Source organism: Cetorhinus maximus, chromosome 4 (genome assembly GCF_964194155.1).
Source record: "Cetorhinus maximus chromosome 4, sCetMax3.hap1.1, whole genome shotgun sequence".
Taxonomy (NCBI): domain Eukaryota; kingdom Metazoa; phylum Chordata; class Chondrichthyes; order Lamniformes; family Cetorhinidae; genus Cetorhinus; species Cetorhinus maximus.
The window spans coordinates 159,048,414-159,074,348 of NC_135882.1; the positions used below are offsets into that span (position 1 = coordinate 159,048,414).

A 25,935-nucleotide genomic window follows, 5' to 3' on the forward strand; every position below is an offset into this window, starting at 1 on the left:
GTGTCGAGCTTCTTGTGTTGTTGGAGCCGCAATCATCCAGGCAAGTGGTGAATATTCCATCACACTCCTGACTTGTGCCCTGTAGATGGTGGACAGGCTTTGGGGAGTCAGGAGGTGAGTTACTTGCTGCAGGATTACTAGCTTCTGACCCGTTCTTGTATTTATATGGCTAGTCCAGTTTAGTTTCTAGTCAATAGTAACCCCCAGGATGTTGATAGTGGGGTATTCAGCAATTGTAATGCCATTGAATGTCATGGGGCAATGGTTAGATTCTCTCTTGTTGGAGATGGTTATTGCCTGGCACTTGTGTGGCATGAATGTTACTTGCCACTTGTCAGCCCAAGCCTGGATATTGTCCAGGTCTTGCTGCATTTGGACATGGACTGCTTCACTATTTGAGGAGTCACGAATGGTGCTAAACATTGTGCAATCATCTACGAATGTCCCCACTTTATGATGGAACAAAGGTCATTGATGAAGCAGCTGAAGATGGCTGGGCCTTGGACACTACCCTGAGGAACTCCTGCAGTGATGTCCTGGAACTGACCTCCAACAACCACAACCATCTTCCTTTGTGCTAGGTATGACTCCAGCCAGCGGAGAGTTTTACCCGATTCCCATGAACTCTAGTTTTGCTAGGGCGCTTTGAAATTAACGGCAGTCACTCTCACATCTCTTCTGGAGTTCAGCTCTTTTGTCTGTGTTTGAAGCAAGGCTGTACTGAGGTCAGGACCTGAGTGACTCTGTCGAAACTGAGCGTCAGTGAGCGGGATATTGCGAAGCAAGTGCTGCTTGATAGCAGTGTTGATGACCCCTCCCGTCACTTTGCTGATGATGGAGAGTAGACTGATGGGGCGGTAATTGGCTGGGTTGGATTTGTCCTGCTTTTTGTGTACAGATATGCCTGGGCAATTTTCCACATTGCTGGGTAGATGTCAGTATTGTAGCTGTACTGGAATTGCTTGGTTAGGGGCGCGGCAAGTTCTGGAGCACAAGTCTTCAGTACTACTGCTGGAATATTGTCAGGGCCCTTAGCCTTTGCACTATCCAGTGCATTCGGCCATTTCTCCATCACATGGAGTAAATCGAATTGGCTGAAGACTGACATCTGTGATGCTGGGCACCTCCGGAGGAGGCCGAGATGGATTATCCACTTGGCGCTTCTGGCTGAAAATTGATGTGAATGCTTCAGCCTTATTTTTTGCACTGATGTGCTGGGCTCCTCCATCATTGAGGATGGGGATTTTTGTGAAGCCGCCGCCTCCAATGAGTTGTTTAATCGTCCACCACCATTCACAACTGGATATAGCAGGACTGCAGAGCTTAGATGTGATCCATTGGTTGTAGAATTGCTTAGCTCTGCCTATCACTTGCTGCTTATATTGCTTGGCACGCAGAAAGCCTTATGTTGTGGCTTGACCAAGTCCTTTCTAGGTATGCCTGGTGCTGCTCCTGGCATGCCCTCCTGCACTCTTCATTGAATTAGGGTTGATCCTCTGGCTTGATGGTAATGGTAGAATGGGGGATATGCTGGGCAATGAGGTTACAGATTGTGGTTGAGTATAATTCTGTTGCAGCTGATGGCCCACAGCACTTCATGGATGCCCAGTCTTGAGTTGCTGGATCTGTTCAAAATCTACCCCATTTAGCATGGTGCTCGTGCCACACAGGCTATCCTCAATGTGAAACCAGGACTTCGTCTCTTCAAGGACAGTGGGCACTCCTACCAATACTATCATGGGTAGATGCATCTGCGGCAGGCCAGTTGGTGAGGATGAGGTCAAGTATGTTTTCCTTCCTGTTGGTTCCCTCCTTGCTGCAGACCCAGCCTAGCAGCTATGTCCTTTGGAACCCAGCCAGCTTGGTCAGTAGTAGTGCTACTGAACCACTCTTGGTGATGGACATTGAAGTCCCCCACCCAGAGTACATTCTGCACCCTTGCCACCCTCAGTGCTTCCTCCAAGTGATGTTCAACAAGGAATACTGATTCACCAGCTGAAGAGGGTGTCAGTATGTGATAATCAGCAAGAGGTTTCCTTATCCATGTTTGACTTGATGCCATGAGACTTCATAGGGTCCGGAATCGATATTGAGGACTCCCAGGGTAACTCCCTCCTGACTGTATATCACTGTGCTGCCACCCATCGGTGAGACAGGACATATCCAGGGGTGGTAGTGTCTGGGACATTGCCTGTAAGGTATGATTCTGTGAGTATGACTATGTCAGGATGTTGCTTGACTAGTCTGTGAGACAACTCTTCCAATTTAGGTTCTAGCCCCAGATGTTAGTCAGGATGACTTTGCAGGGTCGACGGGGCTGAGTTTTCCATTGTCGTTTCCGGTGCCTAGATCAATGCCGGATGGTCGTCTGGTTCCATTCCTTTTGGACTTTTTAGTGGATTGATACAACTGAGTGGCTTGCTCAGCCATTGCAGAGGGCAGCTAAGAGTCACATGGGTCTTGAGTCACGTGTAGGCCAGATCAGGTAAGGACAGCACATTTCCTTCCCTAAAGGACATTAATGAACCAGATGGGTTTTTATGACGATGGTTTCATGGTCATCTTTGGACTTTTTAATGCCAGATTTTTATTGAATTCAAATTTCACCATCTACTGTGGTGGGTTCAAACCTGGGTCCCCAGAGCATTACCCTGGGTCTTTGAATCACTAGTCCAGCGACAATGCCACTACACCACCACCTGAGTGAAAACATTCCTCCTCCATTCCCCTCCAATTCGTCTGCCAATTACTTTAAACCTATGTTGCCTGGTTATTGACCTCTTTGCTAAAGAAAACAAATCTTTCCTATCCTTTCCTATCCAGGAGTACAGGAGAAGGGATGTCTTGCTGCAATTATACAGGGCCTTGGTGAGACCACACCTGGAATATTGTGTGCAGTTTTGGTCTCCTTATCTGAGGAAGGATGTTCTTGCTATGGAGGGAGCGCAGCGCAGGTTTACCAGACTGATTCCTGGGATGGTGGGACTGACACATGAGAGATTGAGTCGGTTAGGATTATATTCGCTGAAGTTCAGAAGAATGAGGAGGGATCTAATAGAAACAGATAAAATTCTAACAGGGTAGATGCAGGAAGGATGTTCCCAATGGTGGGGGAGTCGAGAACCAGGGGTCACAGTCTGAGGATACGGAGTAGACCATTCAGGACTGAGATGAGAAATTTCTTCACCCAGAGAGTGGTGAACCTGTGGAATTCGCTACCACCGAAAGTAGTTGAGGCCAAAACATTGTACGTTTTCAAGAAGGAGTTAGATATAGCTCTTGGGGAGAAAGGGGGAGCAGGCTATTGAGTTGGATGATCAGCCATGATCGTAATAAATGGTGGAGCAGGCTCAAAGGGCCAAATGGCTTACTCCTGCTCCTATTTTCTATGTTTCTATGTTTCACTGTATATAAACTGTTCATAATTTTATGCACTTCAAAAACAGTCTCTCCTGTCCTGAAAAAAACAGCCCCAGCCTATCCAATCAGTCTTCTTAGCCAAAATTGTCCATTCCTGGCAACATCTTCATAAATCTCCTGTGTACCCTTTGTAGTGTGACGACATAGTTCCCGTAAAGTGGTGACCAGAACTATTCTAGCTGTGGTTTAACTAGTGTTTTATACAGTTGTAACAGAACCTCCTCCCTCCTATATTCTATGTCTCAGCTAATTGAGGAAAGTGTCCCAAATGATGCTTTAAATCACCTTATCTTGCTGCCCTGCTGCTTTCAGGGATCTGTAGACATATACTCTCAGCCCCCTCTGTTCTTCTACACCACTTGGTATTCTGCTATTGTGTATTTCCTTGCCTTATTTGTCCTTCATAAATGCATACTTTGCAATTCTCCGGATTGAATTCCATTTGCCACTTTTCTTCCCACCTGATAGCCCATTGATATCCTCCTGCTGTCTACAGTTATCAAATACACAAGTTTTATATCATCTGCAAACTTTTTAATTATGCTACCTTCATTTAAATCTATATTATTGATATTTACCACAAAAAGCAGAGGACCTAGTAGTGAGCCCCAAAGGTAACAACTTCTCAGTATCATCCCAGTAATGCATTTTCATAATTTGCATGATATCCCAAATGTAAAATCCTTTTGTATCTTAGGATATAGATTTTTTTTTATTAAAAATCTCATCGGACTAATAGTAGATGAAAAATTTCAGAAGGGTATGGGCAATACCTGAAAAACTATATTGTCTATGCCTGGTTGCTCTGAGAAGGTGCTTACGGGCCTTGTGCCTATTTCCACCTCCATAACAACCCCTATCGCCACTCCCACCTCAGTTGTCGAAACCTTCAACTGTGTCTTTGGAACAGTCAAGCCTAGGGGTAACAATGTTCTTTTAGCTAGCATTCCATTTCCACTTTGCATAAATTTCAGTTCACCCAAAACTGTATCCTGACTCACACCAAGTCCCAGTGAACCAATACTTTTGAGCATCCTGACCCTCCCCACCCCTCTACTTCTCTTGCTTCCTTTAAGAAATTTCTTTGACAAGGTTTCAGTCACCTGCCTTAATATGATGTGGCTAAGTGTCAAATTTTGTTTGCTCCTGTGAAGTGCCTTGGGATGTTTTACTATGTTAAAGGCACTATATCAGTGCATGTTGATATATTGATGGTGCTGTGAAACGTGTTTTGTAGAGAATTCCAGAATTTTACCCTAGCAACAATGAAGTCCAAGTCACATAGGAATTAATGGTATTCCTGAAATTTTGATCTTGTCAAAAGCAAGTTTCGGAACTGGAAGCTTTGTCAGAGTAACCTTGGTGAGTTGCTGCAGTGCATACTGCAGCCACAGTATAGAGGCATTTGATATTGATTCCAATTGTAGGAGCATCAATCAGATGGACTGCTCTGCCCTAGATGATGTTGAGCATCCTGAATGTTGTTCCAGCTGCACTTAACCTCGGTGAATGCTGAGTTTCTATCACATTCATAATTTGAGCCTTATAAATAGTGGAGAGGCATTAAAGGATTTGAAGGTGAGCCAGTTATTTCAGAATATCTAATATTTGTCCTGCTTGTAGTCTCTGTATTAATAGGGCTGGTCCAAATAAGCTTCTAGTCAATGACAGTGCTATTAAGACCATAAGACCATGAGACATAGGAGCAGAAATTAGGCCATTCGGCCCATCAAGTCTGCTCCGCCATTCAATCGTAAGTAGGCTGATAAGTTTCTCAACCCCATTCTCCCGCCTTCTCCCCGTAACCTTTGATCCCCTTACCAATCAAGAACCTATCTATCTCGGTCTTAAATACACTCAATGACCTGGCCTCCACAGCCTTCTGTGGCAATGAATTCCATAGATTCACCACTCTCTGGCTAAAGAAGTTTCTCCTCATCTCTGTTCTAAAAGGTCTTCCCTTTACTCTGAGGCTGTGCCCTCTGGTCCTAGTCTCTCCTACTAGTGGAAACATCTTCCCCACGTCCACTCTATCCAGGCCTTTCAGTATTCTGTAAGTTTCAATCAGATCCCCCCTCATCCTTCTAAACTCCATCGAGTATAGACCCAGAGTCCTCAAATGTTCCTCATATGTTAAGCTTTTCATTCCTGGGATCGTTCTCGTGAACCTCCTCTGGACCCTCTCCAGGGCCAGCACATCCTTCCTGAGATACGGGGCCCAAAATTGCTCACAATATTCTAAATGTGGTCTGACCAGAGCCTTATAAAGCCTCAGCAGCACATCCCTGCTTTTATATTTTAGTCCTCTCGAAATAAATGCCAACATTACATTTGCCTTCCTAACTACCGTCTCAACCTGCAAGTTAACCTTAAGAGAATCCTGGACTAGGACTCCCAAGTCCCTTTGCACTCCAGATTTCTGAATTCTCTCCCCATTTAGAAAATAGTCTATACCTCTATTCTTCCTACCAAAGTGCATGACCTCACTTCCCCACGTTGTATCTCATCTGCCACTACTTTGCCCATTCTCCTAACCTGTCCAAATCCTTCTGCAGCCTCCCCACCTCCTCAATACTACCTGTCCCTCCACCTATCTTTGTGTCATCTGCAAACTTAGCCAGGATGCCCTCAGTTCCTTCATCTAGATCATTAATGTATAAAGTGAAATATTGTGGTCCCAACACTGACCCCTGCGGAACTCCACTAGTCACCGGCCGCCATCCTGAGAAGGACCCCCTTATCCCCACTCTCTGCCTCCTGCCAGACAGCCAATCTTCTATCCATGCTAGTACCTTGCCTCTAACACCATGGGCTCTTATCTTACTGAGCAGCCTCCTGTGCGGCACCTTGTCAAAGTCTACCAAGTAGATAACATCCATTGGCTCTCCTTTGTCTAACCTACTCGCTACCTCCTCAAAGAATTCTAACAGATTTGTCAGGCATGACCTCCCCTTGATGAAACCATGCTGGCTTTGCCCTATTTTATCATGCACTTCCAAGTATTCTGAAATCTCATCCTTAATAATGGACTCTAAAATCTTACCAATGACCGAGGTCAGGCTAATCGACCTGTAATTTCCCGTCTTTTGCCTCACTCCCTTCTTAAACAGGGGGGTTACATTAGCGATTTTCCAGTCCTCTGGGACCCTCTCTGACTCCAGTGATTCCTGAAAGATCACCACTAACACCTCCACTATCTCTTCAGCTATTTCCTTCAGAACTCTGGGGTGTAATCCATCTGGTCCAGGTGATTTATCCACCTTCAGACCTTTCAGTTTTCCTAGCACCTTCTTCTTGGTAATGGCCACCATATTCACCTCTGCCCCCCCGACTCTCTTGAATTTTGGGGATGTTACTCGTGTCTTCCACCGTGAAGACTGAAGCAAAGTACCTATTCAGTTCCTCCGCCATTTCTTTGTTCCCCACTACTACTTCTCCAGTGTCATTTTCCAGCAGTCCAATGTCCACTTTTGCCTCTCTCTCTTACCCTTTATATATCTAAAAAAACTCTTGCAATCATCTTTTATATTACTGGCTAGTTTACCCTCATATTTAATCTTTTTCCTCCTTATTTCTTTTTTAGTTGTCCTCTGTTGGTCTTTGTAGGATTCCCAATCCCCTGGTTTCCCACTGCTCTTCGCCGCATTGTATGCTTTCTCTATGCTGTCCCTGACTTCCCTTGTCAGCCATGATTGCCTCGTCTTCCCTTTAGTATGCTTCTTCTTCCTAGGGATGAATTTTTGCTGTGTCTCCCAAATTACTTCCAGAAACTCCTGCCATTGCTGTTCCACTGTCTTTCCTGCTAGGCTCATCTCCCAGTCAATTCTGGCCAGCTCCTCCCTCATGCCTCTATAGTTGCCTTTATTCAACTGTAATACCGCTATACATCTGATTCCAGCTTTTTTCTCTCAAATTGCAGGATAAATTCTATCATATTATGGTCACTTCCTCCTAAGGGTTCCTTCACCTTAAGCTCCCTTATCAATTTTGCCTCATTACACATCACTAAATCTAGAATTGCCTGTTCCCTAGTGGGCTCCACCACAAGCTGCTCCAAAAAGCCATCTCGTAGACATTCCACAAATTCCTTTTCTTGGGATCCACTACCAACCTGATTTTCCCAGTCTACCTGCATATTGAAATCCCCCATGAACACTGTAACCTTGCCTTTCTTACATGCCTTTTCTATCTCCTGGTGTATCTTGTGCCCCACATCCTGACTACTGTTCGGAGGCCTGTATGTAACTCCCATTATGGTTTTTTCACCTTTGCGGTTCCTCTACCCACACAGATTCTACATGGTTGTGTTGATTTATGGATGAATATTGACAATGACACCAGTAGAAAGTGCCAAGAATCTTAGTTCACTTGAATATGCAAACAGAGCCTCAGTTTATCATCAAAGCTGAAAGACATTGTGTAGTGCAGTGAAGAATCTGTCCATATTACATGTTCAAATCCTAGAGTGGGACGCTAACCCAAATTTCTCTGAGTCAAAGAAGTGAGAATGCCATTGAGCCAAGCAAATACTTTAACCCCTTGCATGGAACAAGTTACATGTACTAAATGTTTCTATTCTTCACAGGATATTTCTATCTACCTCGGAATGGGGCATTTTCTTTGCTCAATTGGCATAAATGGTTCCTTCTCCTCTGGTACTATCCTCCCGCAACTTTCAAATCCTTAATCAAGCCCCCTCTGCCCTTGCAAGCCATCACCCAGTTTCCAACCTCCCTTTCCTGCCTAATGCCCTTGAATGTGTTATCACCTGCTCTTTAGGGGAAGATGGTATCATAGTGGTAATGTCACAGGACTAGTAATCTAGAGGCACAGCTTATCCTCTGAGAGCATGGGTTCAAATCCCAACATGGCAGTTGGGGAATTTAAATTCAATTAATAAAATCTGGAATTGAAAGCTAGCCTCAGTAATGGTGTCCATGAAACTATCATTGATTGTTGTAAAAACCCATCTGGTTCACTAATGTTCATTAGGAAAGGAAACCTGTCATCCTCACCTGATGTCGCTTACATGTGACTCCAGACCCACTCTTAACTGCCCTCTGATTTGGCTTAGCAAGCCACTCAGTCCAAGGGAAATTAGGGATGGGCAACAAATGCTGGCCTTGTCTGCAATGTCTACATCCCATGAAAGAATAAATAAATAAAAAATCTGTGCCCATCTTTTCAGGAGCTTTCCAATCAGTTTTCCACCCCACGCAGCACTGAAATGGCCCTAATCAATGTCACAATGACACCAAATATAACTGACTCTCAACCTGTATACTGCCTTTGACACTGTTGACCACATCATCCTCCTCTAACTATCCTCATTGTCCAGCTGAGTTGTACAGTTGGTGGCATTCTATCCAATTCAAGTTAGTGAATCTTCTGCAATGGCTTCTCTTCCCATCATAGCATCATTTCCTTGGAGACACTTTCTCTCCCCTCTCCCAGCCCTTAGATCCTTAGGGCCCCTCCGATTTTTGCATCTAAATGCTGTCCCTTCAAACTATCATTTGAAAACACTATATCAGGATCCAAGTGTACATTGACAAACCCCAGTTCTACCTTTCCACTATCTCCCTAAACCCCTCCATCGCCTCTGCTGTCAGGCTGCTTGTCTGGCATTCAATATGGAATGGGCAGAAATTTCCTCCAGTTAAGAATTGGGAACACCAAAACCATTGTCTTTGCACCCCACCCCCTGCCACAAGCTCCATTGCCTATCCAGTGACGACATCCTTCTCCATAACCAGTGTTTCAGACTGCACTGGACTGTATGCTTCTGCCCCCAATTTGACCCTGAGCTCAGCCTCCAACTCCATATCCTCTCCGTTACTCGGACCACACATTTTCACCTGCATCATAATGCCATTCTCTGCACTTGTGCCTCAGTCCATTTGCAAGGAAACCCTCAACCATCCATGCTTTTGTTACCTCCATACTTGACTATTCCATTGCTCTCCTGCCAGTTTCCCCTTTTCCACCCTTCATCAGCATGAGTCCATCTAAAATTCTTCCGTTTCTTCCCCCTCCTTTTTTGTTTTTTCCAATAATTTATATAGATTTTTCTTTTCCCACCTATTTCCATTATTTTTAAATGTATTTCCACCCATTGTTTATCTCTACCTTTTAGCACTTTTAGTATTCCCCCACCCCCACTAGAGCTATCTGTACCTTGTCTGTCCTGCTCTCTACTCTTAATTAGCACATTCCTTTAGATAATATCACCACCTTCAACACCTCTTTGTCCTTTTGTCTGTGACATCTTTTGGTTATCTCCACCTATTACTGACTGCTTGTCCCAACAACCCCACCCCCAAACCAGCTTATATTTCACCCCTTTCCTATTTTTACTTGATTCTGTTGAAGGGTCATAAGGACTCGAAACGTCAACTGTGCTTTCCTCCGCCGATGCTGCCAGACCTGCTGAGTTTTTCCAGAACTCATTGGCTAGCTCTTTCAAAGACCTGGTATAGATGTGATGAGCAAAATTAGCTCCATTTGTGCTATATGATTCCATGATAATATTTGCATCTTTTCCTTGCTTAATGTCATTAGTAATATCTTATAGAGGAAGGAGTATGCCTAATGAGCAAATCCAATGTTGGGATGTATTATAAGGTCCAATATTCAACTGAGAGAGTGAGGTGATCCTGGCTCTTTATAAATCATTGGAGCTTTGGGGAGATTCTACGGCACCAAGACATATGAATTAGGAGCAGGAGTAGGCCATTCAGCCCCTCGAGCCATTCAATAAGACCATGACTGATCTGATTTTGGCCTCAACTCCCCTTTCCTTCCTTCCTACTATCCCCTGTACCCTTTGACTACCCTGTTAATCAAAAATCTGTCTAATTCAGCTTTAAAAATATCCAATGGCCCTGCCTCCACCACAGAGTCCACAGACTTACGACCCTTAGAAAAAAAAATTTCCCCATCTCCTTCTTAAAGTGCTTATTTTTAAACTCTGTACCCTAGTTCTAATCTCTCTCATAAGGGGAAACAGTCTTTCAGCATTTATCCTAACAAGTCCCTTTGGGATCTTTTGTGTTTCAATAAGATCACTTCTCATTCTTCTGAGCTCCAATGGATACAGGCCCAGCCTGACCAACCTTTCCTCATAAGATAACCCCTCCAACCCAGGAATCAATTGCGTGAACCTTCTCTGAACTGCTATTATATCCTTCTGAATAAGGAGACCAAAACTGTAACGGTACTCTGTGGTCTCACCAATACCCTATACGACAGTAATAAAACGTCCCTACTTTAATAATAAAAACAGAAAATGCTGAGCTCTGAAGGGTCACACAGACTCGAAATGTTAACTGTTTCTCTCTCCACAGATGCTGTCAGACCTGCTGAGATTTTCCAGCATTTTCTATTTTTATTTCAGATTTCCAGCATCTGCAGTATTTTGCCTTTATCCCTACTTTAATATCCCGTTCCCCTTGCAATAAACAACAACATTCCATTTGCTTTCCTAATCACTTGCCATGCCTAAATACTAACTTGTGTGATTCATGTGTCAGGGAACCCAGACCCCTCTGTATCTCAAGAGTTCCTCAACCTGCCTCCATCTGAATAATATGCTGCTTTTTGCTCCTAGGACAAGTTCACATTTCGTTACAATAAATGAAATACTTCAAATGGATTTCGCCAAAGCGATACAAATAAGGGTGTCTTTTGTTTAAGTTTGTTCTGGTCTGACACAAATTTACAAAGCCGATGTTTTCATACATGTTGAAGCTTATCAAAAAAACCTTGTAAAATTCGGCAGTGAATTATTCAGCTTCTTGTCACACAATAAACCTCTGCAGTCATAATATATTCACTTACATATAAACGTTCAATATATAAACACAATCATACTTTGCTATGGTGTTTATTGCTTCCCTCATTGTATTTGCTGGAGTCTACTAAGAATTTATCATATATTTGCTTCAAGCTCTCGAGGGGAAATATTTGAACTGAACTGGATAACTGACCTTAGAGTTTGTCCTTGAAGCACGGTCTTGCCGATTTCAATGCCTGTTGCAGTGTATTTTTAGGTGCCCTTTATCGTTCCCTCAGTTACTCCATATATTAACACACTATGGCAATAAGAGGTGTTCAACCGTGTAGCTTGTCCTGTCATTTGGTTTCTTTTTCAGAATACACAGTTATGGTTTTATTTAAGTACTGTAGTGTCCGCTTTAGGCTCGGTGGTACACTCTCTCCTGAATCTTATGGTTGTGGGTTCAAATGCCACTCCAGAGACTTGAGCACATAATTCAGGCTGACACTCCAATAAAGTATTGATAGAATGCCGCACTGTCAAAGATGTTCTGAACACAGTGCCCAACTGCTTTCTCAGGTGGACATTAAAATATTCTATGGCACTGTTCGAAGACTAGCTGGGGCGTTCTCCTAGTGTCCTGGTCAATATTTATACCTCAGTCAACATCAGTATGAAAGATTATCTGCACATGAATCTCATTGCTGTTTGTGGGACCTTGTTGTGAGCAGGTTATCTGACATTTCATTATAATGACCATCTCCAACAAGAGGGAATCTAACCATTGCCCCTTGACATTCAATAGCATTACCGTTGCTTAATCCCCCACTATCAACATCCTGGGGATTACCATTGACCAGAAGCTGAACTGGATTAGCCATACAAATACTGTGGCTACAAGAGCAGGTCAGAGGCTAGGAATTCCTCAGCGATTAACTCGCCTCCTGACTCCCCAAAACCTGTTGTCCGTCTTACAAGGCACAAGTCAGGAGTGTGATGGAATATTCTCTGCTTGCCTGGATGAGTGCATCTCCAGCAACACTCAAGAAGTTCAACACCATCCAGCACAAAGCAGTCCGCTTGATTGGCACCCCTTCCACAAACCTTCACTGCCTCTACCACCGACGAACAGTAGCAGCAGTGTGTACTATCTATAAGATGCACTGCAGGAACTCACCAAAGCTCCTTTGACATCACCTTCCAAACCCACAGCCTCTACCATTTAGAAGGACCAGGTCAGCAGACACATGGGAACACCGCCTCCTGGAAGTTCCTCTCCAAGCCGCTCACCATCTGGACTTGGAAATATATCGCTGTTCCTTCACTGTCGCTGAGTCAAAATCCTGGAACTCCCTCCCAGCCCTGGAGGTGTACCTAGACCACAGGGACTGCAGCAGCTCAAGAAGGCAGCTCACCACCACCTCAAGCAATCAAGGATGAGCAATAAATGCTGGCCTAGCTAGCAATGCCCATGCCCCATAAATGAATAACAAAAAAATTACAATGGTGACTACATTTCAAAGGTAGTTCATTGGCTGTCAAATACTTTTGGGTAACCTGAGGTCATAAGTACAAATCATTTCCTCAGTGATTCTTTCCATGTTCCCTAAACCACAAAGAATAATCTACAGGCAGGGTATCTTTTATCTGCGACCCTCGGGGCAGATTGCATTTCAGATTTCAGACAATTTTGGTTTTCAGATACCACATATAAACTCACAAAAGCCTAAGGCTAGGCTAAAGTAAATAAAATGGCTAGAAAAGTAAGATGTATCACTGAATAATAAATACGGGGTACCTGTAATTTTCTCTTCGACATGTTCACCACAAAAATCACAAGGTAAACAGTTAGACTTCCCGTACTAAAGCTCAATGAGGTGAAAAAATTTGCAGTTTTTGGATGTATTTGGTTTTTGGATTTGTGGGTAGAGGATACTCTACGTGTACCATATTATCCTTGAATAACTGGGAAACTACACAGCTTAAATACATAAAATGTTTGATCAACAGTTGTTTATTTTTGGGTGCACCTAGTCTGCAAATAAACTTGCTTTTGCAATCAATATATGAAGTTCCTGATGAGCTGCACACCTACAGTGGCTGAGTACAAGCTGATGCCTGCAGTATTGCAAGAATGCCAATTTTCCTATCGTCAGCTCAGTTACTTATATGTGTATCAACAGCAAAGAGACGAATATGGCACGAGTATACAGTTTTTCATCAGTGTTTTGTCAAATCATAATTTCAATAAATTTGTCTACAGTGTCACCATTAATTGTTTTCCAAATATATTTCCTGCATTTAAGATAAATAAGTTTGTCCAAACATAATGAACTAATGCTAAAAGAATAACAGTGTGGAAGAAGGGTTGTACAAAGAGAAGAACAGTGAGCTTAGGAGGGCAAGGGTTACAACGAGTGGATTAAGGAGATTGGACACAAAAATGAGAATTTAAATTTTAAGTATTGAAGGATTAAGTGCCAAAATACATCAGCAAGGATAAGGGTGATGGATAAGCAGCACTTGCTCCAAGATAGGATACAGCCAGCAGGATTTTGTTGAGCTGAAATTGGCAGAGGATGGGAGGCTGGCCAGGAGACCAAAATACGTCTAAGTTTTGACAGCAGATGAGTTGGGGCATTGGTATTGAGTTGGAATTGGCAGCTTTTCTGGTGGAGGTTATGGGGTCAGAAACGCAGCTTGGGCTGAATAAAACAACAAGGCTGCAAACTTTAGTGATGACGTGGATACATGGTTAGAAGCTTATCTTGGGGTCATATGTGATACCCAACTGGATGAGGCATTGGAGAAGGATAGTGTAGTCGATCATGTCTCAGGCAATACATTCCTGGTCCTAGCCCAGGGTTTCCTGATCTCTATAAAAACAAAAAGCTAAAAGCTACTGCGGATGCTGGAAATCCAAAACAAAAACAGAATTACCTGGAAAAACTCAGCAGGTCTGGCAGCATCGGCGGAGAAGAAATCAGTTAACGTTTCGAGCCTTCATGGCCCTTCGGCAGCTCACAGGATTAGATTTTGGGGTCACGATGGCAGCCATGGAGCTTGCACTGAATTTTGACAGCTGCGAGGCCCCTTTTTAATGTTTCCGTTTTTTTTCTGTCAGACAGAACAATGCACATATTCCTCAACATCCCTTCCCCTGACCTAACAACCCTTCTTCCCACCCCCCTCCCCCTCTTCCAGTTTTCACCCTAGGGCCACACAAAGTCTGAGGTATTAAAATGGAGTCACATATTAAAGAAGTTTGGGAAGCACTGAGCAGCAGCTATGGGGAGAGAATTCAAGTATCATAGCTTGTGCTTGAGAAGGAATTCAAAATTGTAATTGTTCTGGTGAATGCCAAATTTGGATTGGACAGAGTACTTCAGGACAGCACTCAGCAAGGGAGAGGAATGCTCTGGTCATTTTGGTTTCTCTTCAATATTCAAATCCCGTTGCAGATTAATTTTGGGACAAATGAGATACATGTCCAAAAAGAGCTCCTCCTTTAAGGCTGTGAAGACTAGGTGACATGTAAGAGATTGAAGAGCGAGCACAAACAGGGTTCGTGTCCAAAAGTATAAATAATCATCATTTTTCTGCTTGGGGTGAATGGGGAAAAATGGTTGACAAGGTCAAGTTGGAGCCTGGTAAAAGGGAATTGGAACCAGATTGATCTATTGTGACGCACTGAACCAGTCCAGCCTACTCTGTGTTCTAGGCACAAATGATAATTGACTAACTCAAGTTCAATTGGATCTTGAGGGGTCGACATGTCACTGGGAACTATGATTCTTCTTGCATGTTGCCAGATAATCTTGTAATCAGTAACCTAATGAATAGGGTGGTCTGGTTAGAGTTATGAGAATTTTACCAGTACTCACTGAGTCTGCTTGGTGTTAGCCAGTTGAGCAACAGGTGTATTTCTAAACGCACTTGGGAGACCCTGAGGTTTGCTTCCTGTTGACCTGCATCTTGATTTACTTGACTTAGTGTAATTTGTTCCTGCAGGGAAGGTATGTGCACCCCTTGTCAGGCCAGTGTTGATTTCTTAGTTAATATTCAGATGCTTTAGTTTTCAGCTTGGTAGTGATTTCATTTGTCTGACACCAGTTAAACCTATCAAAAAAGTCAAACAATTTCCATTAAAGAATCTCTTTTGCGCTTCTAAGGCTTTGAATATAGTAAGAAAATGCATTTTACTACTTCTGTTTTTCAGATAAAGGATGATCATATTGTTGCCTGAAACAGGCAGCTGAGGGGAAAGGAACAAAAGCTGTAAAATGCCCAAATCTGGGTCTGCCAGAACAGCACAGACTGAAAGCTCTGATTGCAACAGCAACATGGTTGAAAAACAGACTGGAAGAAAGGTAAGACATGCTTTAAATTGGAATCTTCTAGTGTGTGTGTGTATCATTCCTTTTTAAAACTAGGAGTATTTTGGAATTCTACTAATATTGAAAATTTTCTCCTTGGATTTACAGACTTGGATTAACATTTTCAAATTTGAATGTATTAATTTAAATTCCCTATCTCAGGAAAAAACTCAAACACGAGGTCTCATTTTCAACAACCATTATTCAAGAAAAGAGTTAGGATTAACATCGCATTTTTAAAATCTGATTCTGTGTGCTTTGCCTATTTGTACTTCTGTTGTGAGAATTGATATGCCTCGTCGGACTGAGATCAGTCATCTGACAGGAGTTAAAAGTTTTGACTGTGTAAAAGAGTTAAATTCATGCCCATCACATAGTTAGACACAGTATTCTATTTCCTCCTGTTAGTTTCCACTGATGTCTTTGCTACTGAGGTCAAAATATTCAAGATAATAAAGTTACTTCATTCTACATTTTTGGAACAAAATACTCATTGTCGTTTTGGGACCAGATGTGTTTTTTCTTAAATCTTTCCAGGGAATCCAAATTATTGTGCAAAGGAGCATTTACAATGTGAGACCAGTTCATCGTTGCCTTCGCACCAGTCATGTAGATCCAATTTCTCACATTTTATTTTTCCCCTGTGATTCTGAAGCCAATTCTGAGTCACAGCATGTGTACAAAATTCTAATCATTGTGACAAGACACTCCTGCTAAATGCATTTCAGAGCAAATAGCATTGGAAAACAATGCATTTATTATGTGCTACTATTCACACAAGTTTTAAGATGCAGGAATAATGCCGCCAAATAAGAAATGAAGTTCTGTTCTGAAATCCCCTTCATTCTTGTGCTTGTGTCATAAAGTTATACTGCCATTTCCAGTGGCTGTGGTGTGATTGCTATCACTGAATTTACAAACAGGCCCAAATATGTTCCGAACTGTCGGGTAGCTGCCTCTCTGGAGGCAAGACAGGAGCCAGTAGTTTGCATCTATTATTAAATCAAGCCTGAGACCCAATCCTCAGACATTACTATAAATTCTACGGGATCCCCTCCACAGGAGTATCATGCTATGGGATGTTTTCAGGGTTTGTTGCCAAGGGAGTAGGGTTGCAGTTTGTGTTGGTGTGCTGCCCCACCCCCATCCTCTCCTCTCCTCTTTTAGACCAACATGAACAGTAGTCCTAGAACTTGTAATGTAAAATCAGGGCATGTGAATCCTCAGGCATAATACCCTTGTTTCCACTAGTTGGCGAATAAGGAATAATAATCTTTCACACTATAAAGTCCCCGGTTTCACTCGTCCTTCTGTTGTCTGCCCCTGTTTCAGCTCCATTCCCAGTCGCCACATTGCTACTGCCCTGCAGATCTGTAGACATTGCTACGTCCAACACCTGTTCCCAATCCTCTCTCTTCTTCACCGCTATCGCCCCCCACTCCCTCACCAACCATCAACAAGCCAGAGTCCAGTCAAGCTCCCTCTCACTCCTACTCCCGAGTCCCAGTCTCTTGCTCCGAGTCATTTCACCTTCTTACTACCCAATCCAACTCTTCTCTGTCCCTCACAGTCTTTCTCCCCACCATCTCCAGCTGGCCCAGTTTCCAGTCACCCTTGAGCCAGGCTCGTGTAACTGAGCAGGATGATGACCCGCAACAGAACAAAGATTAATTGATGCCATTCTCCCAGGCTGTTAAATGTAGCGCCTGGGAGAGTCGTGTCTATTTCTGAGCGCAGCACACAGGGAGATTGGCGGTGTAGTGGTAATGTCTCTGGATTCATAATCCAGAGACCCAGGTTAATGCTCTGGGGACATGGCAGTCCCACCATGGCAGCTGGTGAAATTTAAATTCAATGAATAAAACTCTGGAATTGAAAGCTCGTCTCAGTAATAGTGACCATGAAACTATCATTGATTGTTGTAAAAACCCATCTGGTTCACTAATGTCCTTTTAGGGAATGAAACCTGCCATACATACCTACATGTGACTCCAGACCAACAGCAATGTGATGAACTCTTAACTGCCATCTGAAATGGACTAGTAAGCCATTCAATTCAAGGGCATTTAGGGATGGGCAACAAATGTTGGCCATGCCAACGAGACCCATATCCCATCAATGAATTAAAAATAAACATCCTTGCAGTAGACAGAATATACTTTGACCACAGTATGGCTGTGGTGGTGATTAATAGATTTCAGTTTTAGGGGAGCCATTACTTCATCTTGGGTGGTGTCGGGCCTCTTGAGTATTAGTACCAGCACCTGTTGAAGCAAGTGAAGATTATTTGATCATACTGTAGATGGTGGCATTTATTGAAGGGTCAGGAAATGAGTCACTTGTTAAGAACATAAGAAATGGGAACAGGGGTAGACCACATGGTCCATCGAGCCTGCTGTGCCATCCAATACCATCATGGCTGATCTTGGGCTTCAACTCCATTTTCCTGCCTGCTCCCCATACCCCTTAATTCCCTGAGAAACCAAAAACCTGTCAATCCTGGCCTTAAATGTATTCAACAATGAAGCAGCACAACCCTCTAGGGTAGAGAATTCCAAAGATTCATAACCCTTTGAATGAATTATTTCTCCTCATCATGCCCTAAGTGATCGCCCCATTATCCTGAGGCTGTGCCCCCTTGTTTTAGATTTCCCGACCAGTGGAAACAATCTCTCAAGCCACTTCAGATTTTTGTAAGTTTCAATGAGATTACCTCATTCTACTAAACTCCAGAGAACATAAGCCCAATTTACTTGGTCTCTCACCATAGGACATCCCCTCATCCCGGCACTAACACCTGGAACTTCCCATCTTAAGTCACTCACCATCCTGACTAGGAAATATATCGCCGTTCCTTCGCTGTCACTAGATCAAAATCTTGGAACTCCCCCCCTAACAGCACCTAACTACACCACATGAACTGCAGCAGTTCAAGAAGGGAGCTCACCACCATTTTCTCAAGGGCAACTAGGGATGGGCAATAAATGCTGGCCTTGCCAGCGACACCCATATCCCATGAACGAATATTTAAAAAAATTATGCTCCATCTGCCATCTTGTTGCACACTTACCTAACCTGTCTATATCTGTTTGCAACCCCTGTGTCCTCTCTTTAGCTTACCTTTCCACTGAGCTTGGTATCATCAGTGTACTTAGATACGTTACTCTTTAAGCCATTAATAGAGATTGTAAATAGCTGAGGCCTCAGCACTGATCCTTGCGGTACTCCACTATTCACTGCCTGCCAACTTGAAAAAGTATTTATGCTCACTCTCTGTTTTCTATCTGTTAACCAACCCTCTATCCATGCTAATATATTACCCACAACTGAGCCTTATCTGGCCGATTAACCTTTTTTGTGGCACCTTATTGAATGCCTTTTGGAAATCTAGGTATACTACATCTCTGGATCCCCTTAATCTGCCTTACTAGTTACATCCTCAAAAAACCAATAAATTTGTCAAACAGGATTTCTCTTCAGTAAAACCACATTAACTAATTCTAATCATACTATGCTTTTCTAAGTGCATTATTAAGATTTCCTTAATACGTTCCAGCATTTTCCAAATAACTAATGGTAGACTAACTAGCCTGTAGTTCACCGTTTTCTCACACCCTCCTTTCTTAAAGTGGCGTGTCATTTGCCGACTTACATTCGGGAACAGTCCCACTAGATTGGAAGGAATTTTGGAAAATTACAGCTAGCACATCCATTATCTCTGCAGCTGTTTCTTATAGAACCCTAGGGTGTAGGCCAGAAGGCCCTGGGGATTTGTCGGATTTTAGTCCCTTAAGTTTCCCCAAGACTATATCTCTACTGATATTAATTTCCCTAATTTCCTCACTCTTTTTAGCCCCTAGGTTATTGTCTATTTCTGGTATGGAACTTGTGTCTTCTACTGTGAAGACAGGCACAAAATATTTGTTCAATGCCTTTGCTGTTTCTTCATTCCTCATGACAATTCCTCCTAGCCCTGCTTCTAAGGGACAAATGTTTACTTTAATTACTCTTTTCCTTTTTATATACTTACAAAAGCTCTTACAATCTGTTTTTATATTCCTGGCTAGTTTACACTCTCATTCTATTTTTTTCCCCTTTTATCAACTTTTTGGTGGATCTTTGCTGGTATCTAAAACACTCCCAATCCTCAAACTTGCTGCTGTTTTTTTTTGGCGACATTGTAAGCCTCTTCTTTTAATCTAATACTATCCTTAGCTTCCTGAGTGAGCCATGGATGAATCCTTCTTGCTGAGTTTTTGTTCTTCAGTAGAATGTATTTTTGTTGAACATTGTGAATTGTTTCTTTAAATGTTTCCCACTGTCCATTTACCTCCATACCTTTGGTCTGTTTACCCAATTAACCTTAGCCAGTTATCTCCTTAAACCTGTGTAATTAACATTATTTAAAGATTTGTGTTTGCGATTGGAATACGCCACTTTCAAACTTAACATGGAGTTGAATGGTATTATGGTCACTATTTTCCAGTGGGTCTTTTACTTTGACATTAATTAACCCTGCTTCATTGCACAATACTAGATCTAAGACAGCTTTATCGCCAGTTGGTTTCACTACATTCTGCTGCAACTGTCATGAAAATATTCTACAAGTTTATCTTCTAGACCATTCTTGCCAATTTCACTGCCCCAATCTATATGAAGATTAAAGTCCCCCACAATTATTACATTTCCTTTGTTACAGGCTCCAATAATTACCTGTTTAATGCTGTGCCCAATGGTATAACTACTGTTAGGGGGCCTATAAACTACTCCCACCAATGTTTTCTGACTCTTGCTATTCCTAATTTCCACCCATAATGATTCTACATCATGATCTTCAGAGGCCAGATCCCAACTCTCGCTATTGTCCTTATGTCATCCTTTACTATCAGGGCCTCCTGTTTTGCCATTCTGCCTGCCTTTCTGAAATATTGTGTAGCTGGGAATATTTATTTCCCAATATTGATCACCTTGTAACCTTGTTTCTATAATGGTGATTAGATGTAAATCATTTACCTCTATTTGTGCCACTAATTCATCTGTCTTATTGCAGATGCTTCTTGCATTCAGATTAAGAACCTTTAATTTCATTTTTTCACTTTTCTTTCCTGCAATTACCTTATTCGCTGATGTACATTTTTTGTTAAACTCTCTGTCCCTTCCTGTCCCACTCTGCTTTTCTTTACCCACATCACTATACAGTTCGACACCTCGGCCTTTCTCTTTGGATTTCTAAGTGACCCCCGTTAGATTAAATCTCTGGCCACAGCCCTAGCAATACAATTGGCCAGGACGCTGGTCCCAGCTTGGTTCAAATGGAACCCATCCCAATGGAATAGCTCGCTCTTCCCTGAGTACTGATGCCCGTGCCCCATGAATCAAAACCTCTTTTTCCCACTTTCAGCCATACATTTATTTCTCTAATCTGTTTAACCCTGTGCCAATTGGAGCTTGGCTCAAGTAACAATCCAGAGATGATTACCTTTGATGTTCTGCATTTTAATTTGGACCTTAACTCCTAAATTCTCTTAGAACATTATTCCTGGTTCTACCTATGTCGTTGGTTCCCACGTGACCCATGACAACTGGATCCTCCCCCTCCCACTTCAAGTTCCTCTCCAGCCTTGAGGGGATGTCCTTAACCCTGGCACTGGGCAGGCTACACAACCCTTGGAGCTTCCTGCCACAGCTGCAGGGAACAGTATCTATCCACTGTCACTGCCACATTCCTCTAGGCTCTAACCACTTGAATAGCATCCTTCACCGTGGTGCCCTGGCCAGTCAGCTCATCTACCTTGCAGTCCCTCTCCACATCCACACAGGTAGCAAACGCCTCGTACCTGTTGGACAAAGCCAGGGGCTGAAGCATCTCCATCACTGCATGCTGGGTTCCCATCCTGCCTGACCTGCAGTCACACCCTCCTGTTCCTGACAGTTGACTAACTCTAAAATTCTGCCTAGCCTCAGGAGTGTGACCGCCTCCTGGAATAACGTGTCCAGGAAATTTTCCCCCTTACTGTTGTATCGCAGTGTCTGCAGCTCTGTCTCCAGTTCAATGACTCTGAGCTGAAGTTCCTCAAACTGCAGACACTTGCAGATGTGTTTGTCCTGGATCACACTGGTGCCAAGGAGCTCCTATATTCCACATTCGCGACACATTTTCTGCCCTGCCATTGTTATTATGTGTTAGTTAATTAATTGCTTTTCCTTAATTAATTTATTAATAAACCCTATTACTCCCAATAACCTTTACTTCTGCTAGCCAACCTTAATTCTACCAATAAAACCTTACAATTATTAATAAATTACACACTTTTGAAAGATAAAGGGGCAAAGTACTCACCAACCAGTCACTTACCTGTTTCTCTGTGACCTCATACTTCTCTGAATGCTGTTGGTCCACAGACTTGAGTTCCCCACATTGGCTCTGCTGTTTAATGTGCTCTCTCTCTCCTCTCCTCTCTCTCGCTCTCCTCTCTCTCTCTCTCCCATGCTCTTTAATGATTGTTGCAGAATACCCAGACTGTACTCTCCCAAGCACATAACATTGTGGCTGCTCTATTTAGCCTTCTGCTTTTTGGTGATCCCAAGATACTGTTAATTGGGAAGGAGGAATCTGTTGTTGAAGCTTGAATGGAATTGTTTATTGAAAGTTATTGCTAGACAAGTGGCAAATTGTATCTGCCACATACTAGTCCAAGCCTTTTGTCTTTCTTCTGGTGACTTGCATTGGGTGTTCTGTTATTATAAATAGAGCTGAACACTATGTAATAGTCAGCAAACAATCCCACCTCTGACCTAATGATGGAGGGGAGGCCATTGAAAAAAGCTGAAGATTGTTGGGCTGATGCCACAATGCTATGGAACTCTGGCAATGATGTCTTGGGGCTTCAGGGACATCTGAACCGCATTGATGTTTGTCAGTCAAATCTCCAACTGCTGTTGTAGTAACTGTTTTCTCATTGACCTCAGTCTTGCCAGGGCTCTTTGATGACATATTTGGTCAAATGCTGCCTTGTCCCTTTCACAATGAGGACACCCTCCATTGTGTTGTGAGGCACTAGCTCAATGCTAAATAGGATAGATTCAGAACAGATCTAACAACTCAAAACTGGGCATTCATGAGGCGTAGTAGGCTGCCCGCAGAAGCTAAATTATATTCCACTACAGTCTGTAACTTCCTCATGGTCTGTCATATCCATCACTCTATCCTTACCACCAAGACAGGTGCCCAATCTTGGCTCAGTGAGGGGTGTAGAAGAACATGCCAGGAGGCGCACCAAGTATACCTAAATATGAGGTACTAACCTGGTTAAGTTACTGCACAGGTATGTGAAACAGCATGCTATAAACAGAACTAAGCGATCTTGCTACCTATTGATCAGGTTAAAGTTGCTACATCCAGTTGTGAATGGTGGTGCACAATTAAAAAACTAATGGGAGGAGGGGTGAGGGTGCGGTGCCATTAATATTCCCATTCTGAATGACGAAAGAGCCCATCCCAAGAGTGCAAAAGACGAGGGTGAAGCGTTTATAGCTTTCTTCAGCCAGAAGTGCGAAGTGGATGATCTATCTCTGCCTTCCCCCAAGGTCTCCACTATCACAGAAGCCAGCCCTCAGACAGTTTGATTCGCACTGCATGTAATCAAGAAAAGGCTGAGTACACTGGATACAGCAAAGATTGTGGGCTGTGACAACATCCCAGCTGTAATGCTTGAAGACTTGTGCTTCAGAACTAGCTGTGCCTCTGGCCAAGCTATTCCAGTACAGCTACAACACTGGCGTTTACACAACAATGTGTAAAATTATCCGTGTATACCTATCCATAAGAAGCAGGACAAATCCCTGCCGGCCAGTTACTGCCGCATCTTGTCCACTCTCAATCTGATGAGAATGATGGGAAGATTTCATTGACAGTTCTGTCAAACGGTATTTACTTACCAATAATCTGCTCACCAGTCCTCAGTTTTGGTTCTACCAGGACCAGTGGGCTGCAGACCTTATTACAGTCTTGGTCCAAACACTTAGAAAACAGCTGAATGTTAGTAGTGAGATGAGAGTGAAAACAGAATGTGTTGGAAATACTCAGCAGATCTAGCAGCATTTGTAGAGAGAGAGAGACGGAGATTTAAAAAGAGTGGTGGCTGAGAGTCGGAGCAGAGATTTAAAAAGAGCGGGAGCTGGACTCTAGCTGACCGGAGAGGAGAGGCGAGCGAGAGCGGTATAAAAGAGCGTGAGAAACAGAGGCCGAGACCGGAGAGGAGATGTGTAGCCTCAGAGCCTTGAGGCAGTGGAGTTCGAAGTGTCATCACGATTCAAAAGTGACACAATGTAGGGAAGGCGACTGATTGGTAAGTAGGGTCAGATGAGTACTTCTACTCTTAATTTTTCTAATTAAACTGCTGCAGTCCATTAGTTTAAACAAAATAAGGTGAGGACTTTGGACTGTAGTGGGAGTATTTGGAGTGGAATAAGGCCCCTAGCATAATTAGTATTCTTTAAAGAGAGTAACTAACGAGCTTAATCTAAAGGGAAGTCATGGCAACAGAGCTCGCATCTGTGATATGCTCCTCCTGCACTGTGTGAGAAGTCATGGACACTTCCAGTGTCCCTGGTGACCATGTGTGCAGTAAGTGTGTCCAGCTGCAGCTACTGGCTAACCACATTTCAGAGCTGGAGTTGCGGGTGGATTCACTGTGGAGTACCCGTGATGCTGAAATTATCGTGGACGGCACATTCAGTGAGGTGGTCATGCCGGAGGTAAAGACTGAACAGGCAGAAAGGGGATGGGGACCACCAGGCAGAGTAAAGGAAGGCAGGTAGTACAGGCGTCCCCTGTGGCCATCCCCCTCTCTAATAGATATACTGTTTTGGATACTGTGGCAGGGAGATGACTTCTCAGCAGGAGCCAAGTCCATGGCACCACGGGTAGCTCAGCTGCACACGAGGCACGAGGGGAGGAAGAAGAGTGGCAGGGCTATAGTGATAGGGGATTCAATAGTAAGGGGAACCGACAGGCGTTTCTGTGGCTGCACTCTCCAGGATGGTATGTTGCCCCCCACCGGTGCCAGGGTCAAGGATGTCTCAGAGAGGCTGCAGGACATTTTGAAGGGGGAGGGTCAAGAGCCAGTGGTCGTGGTGCATATTGGTACCAACGACATAGGTAAAAGAAGGGTTGAGCTGAAGCCGAATATAGGGGGTTAGAAAGTAAATTAAAAAGTAGGCCCTCAAAGGTAGTAATTTCAGGATTACTACCAGTGCCACATGCTAGTGAGAGTAGAAATAACAGGATATATCAGATGAATACGTGGCTGAAGAAATGGTGTAGAGGGGAGGGATTCAGATTCCTGAGACATTGGCACCGGTTCTGGGGAAGGTGGGACCAGTACAAACAGGACAGGTTGCATCTGGGCAGGACTGGGACCAATGCCCTTTGGGGAGGGGGTGTTTCCTAATGCGATCGGGGAGGGTTTAAACTAGAATGGCAGGGGGGTGGGAACCTGAGCAGAGAGCCAGAGGAGGAGGAAACAAGGATAGAAACAAAAGACAGAAAAGTAAGGAGCAAAAGTGGAAGGCAGAAAAAACAAGGGTGAAAAACAAATGGGGTCATTGTGCAAAGTAAAGCTAAGATGACTAACGAGGCTAAAAAGACAAGTCTAAAGGTATTGTATCTTAATGCATGGAGCATTCACAATAAGGTAGATGAATTAACAGTGCAAATAGATATAAACGGTTATGACATAGTTGCAATTATGGAGACATTGCTGCAAGGATAGGAACTGAACATCCAGGGGTATTCAATGTTTAGGAAGGACAGACAAATGGGGAAAGGAGGTGGGGTAGCATTGTTAGTAAAGGAGGTAATCAATGCAATAGTGAGGAAGGATTTTGGCTCGGAAAATCGTGATATGTATTCTGTTTGGGTGGTGATAAGAAACATCAAGGGGCAGAAAACATTGGTGGGGTTTGTCAAAAGGCCCCCAAACAGTAATGGAGATGTAAAGGAATGCAATAAGCAGGCAGTTAGAGACGCATGCAATAAGAGTACAACTGTAATCATGGGTGACTTTAACCTACATATAGGTTGGACAAACCAAACGAGCAATGATACTGTGGAGGAGGATTTCCTGGAGTGTGTATGTGATGGGTTTTTAGACCAATACATTGAGGAACCAACTAGAGAGCAGGCTATACTAGACTGGGTTATTGTGCAATGAGAAGGAATTAATTAACAGTCTTGTTGTGCGGGGTCCTTGGGAAAGAGCGACCATAAAATTATAGAATTGTTCATTAGGATGGAGAATGAAGAAATTGAAACTGAAAGTAGGGTCCTGAATCTAAAAGGGAACCCAAGAGGGTATGAGG

General features: G+C 43.3%; 1 protein-coding gene across 15 annotated transcripts in view; it reads left to right on the forward strand.

Moving 5' to 3' along the window:
• ankrd12 (ankyrin repeat domain 12) overlaps positions 1 to 25,935 on the forward strand; it is a 216,856-nt gene that overhangs the window by 101,876 nt on the left and 89,045 nt on the right. For all 15 annotated transcript variants that reach the window (XM_078541028.1, XM_078541034.1, XM_078541038.1 and 12 more), the window contains one exon: positions 15,417 to 15,567. In XM_078541028.1, coding sequence (XP_078397154.1) covers positions 15,481 to 15,567 — 87 coding nt within the window. In that variant the 5' untranslated portion in view covers positions 15,417 to 15,480. The remainder of the gene's footprint in view (positions 1 to 15,416; positions 15,568 to 25,935) is intronic.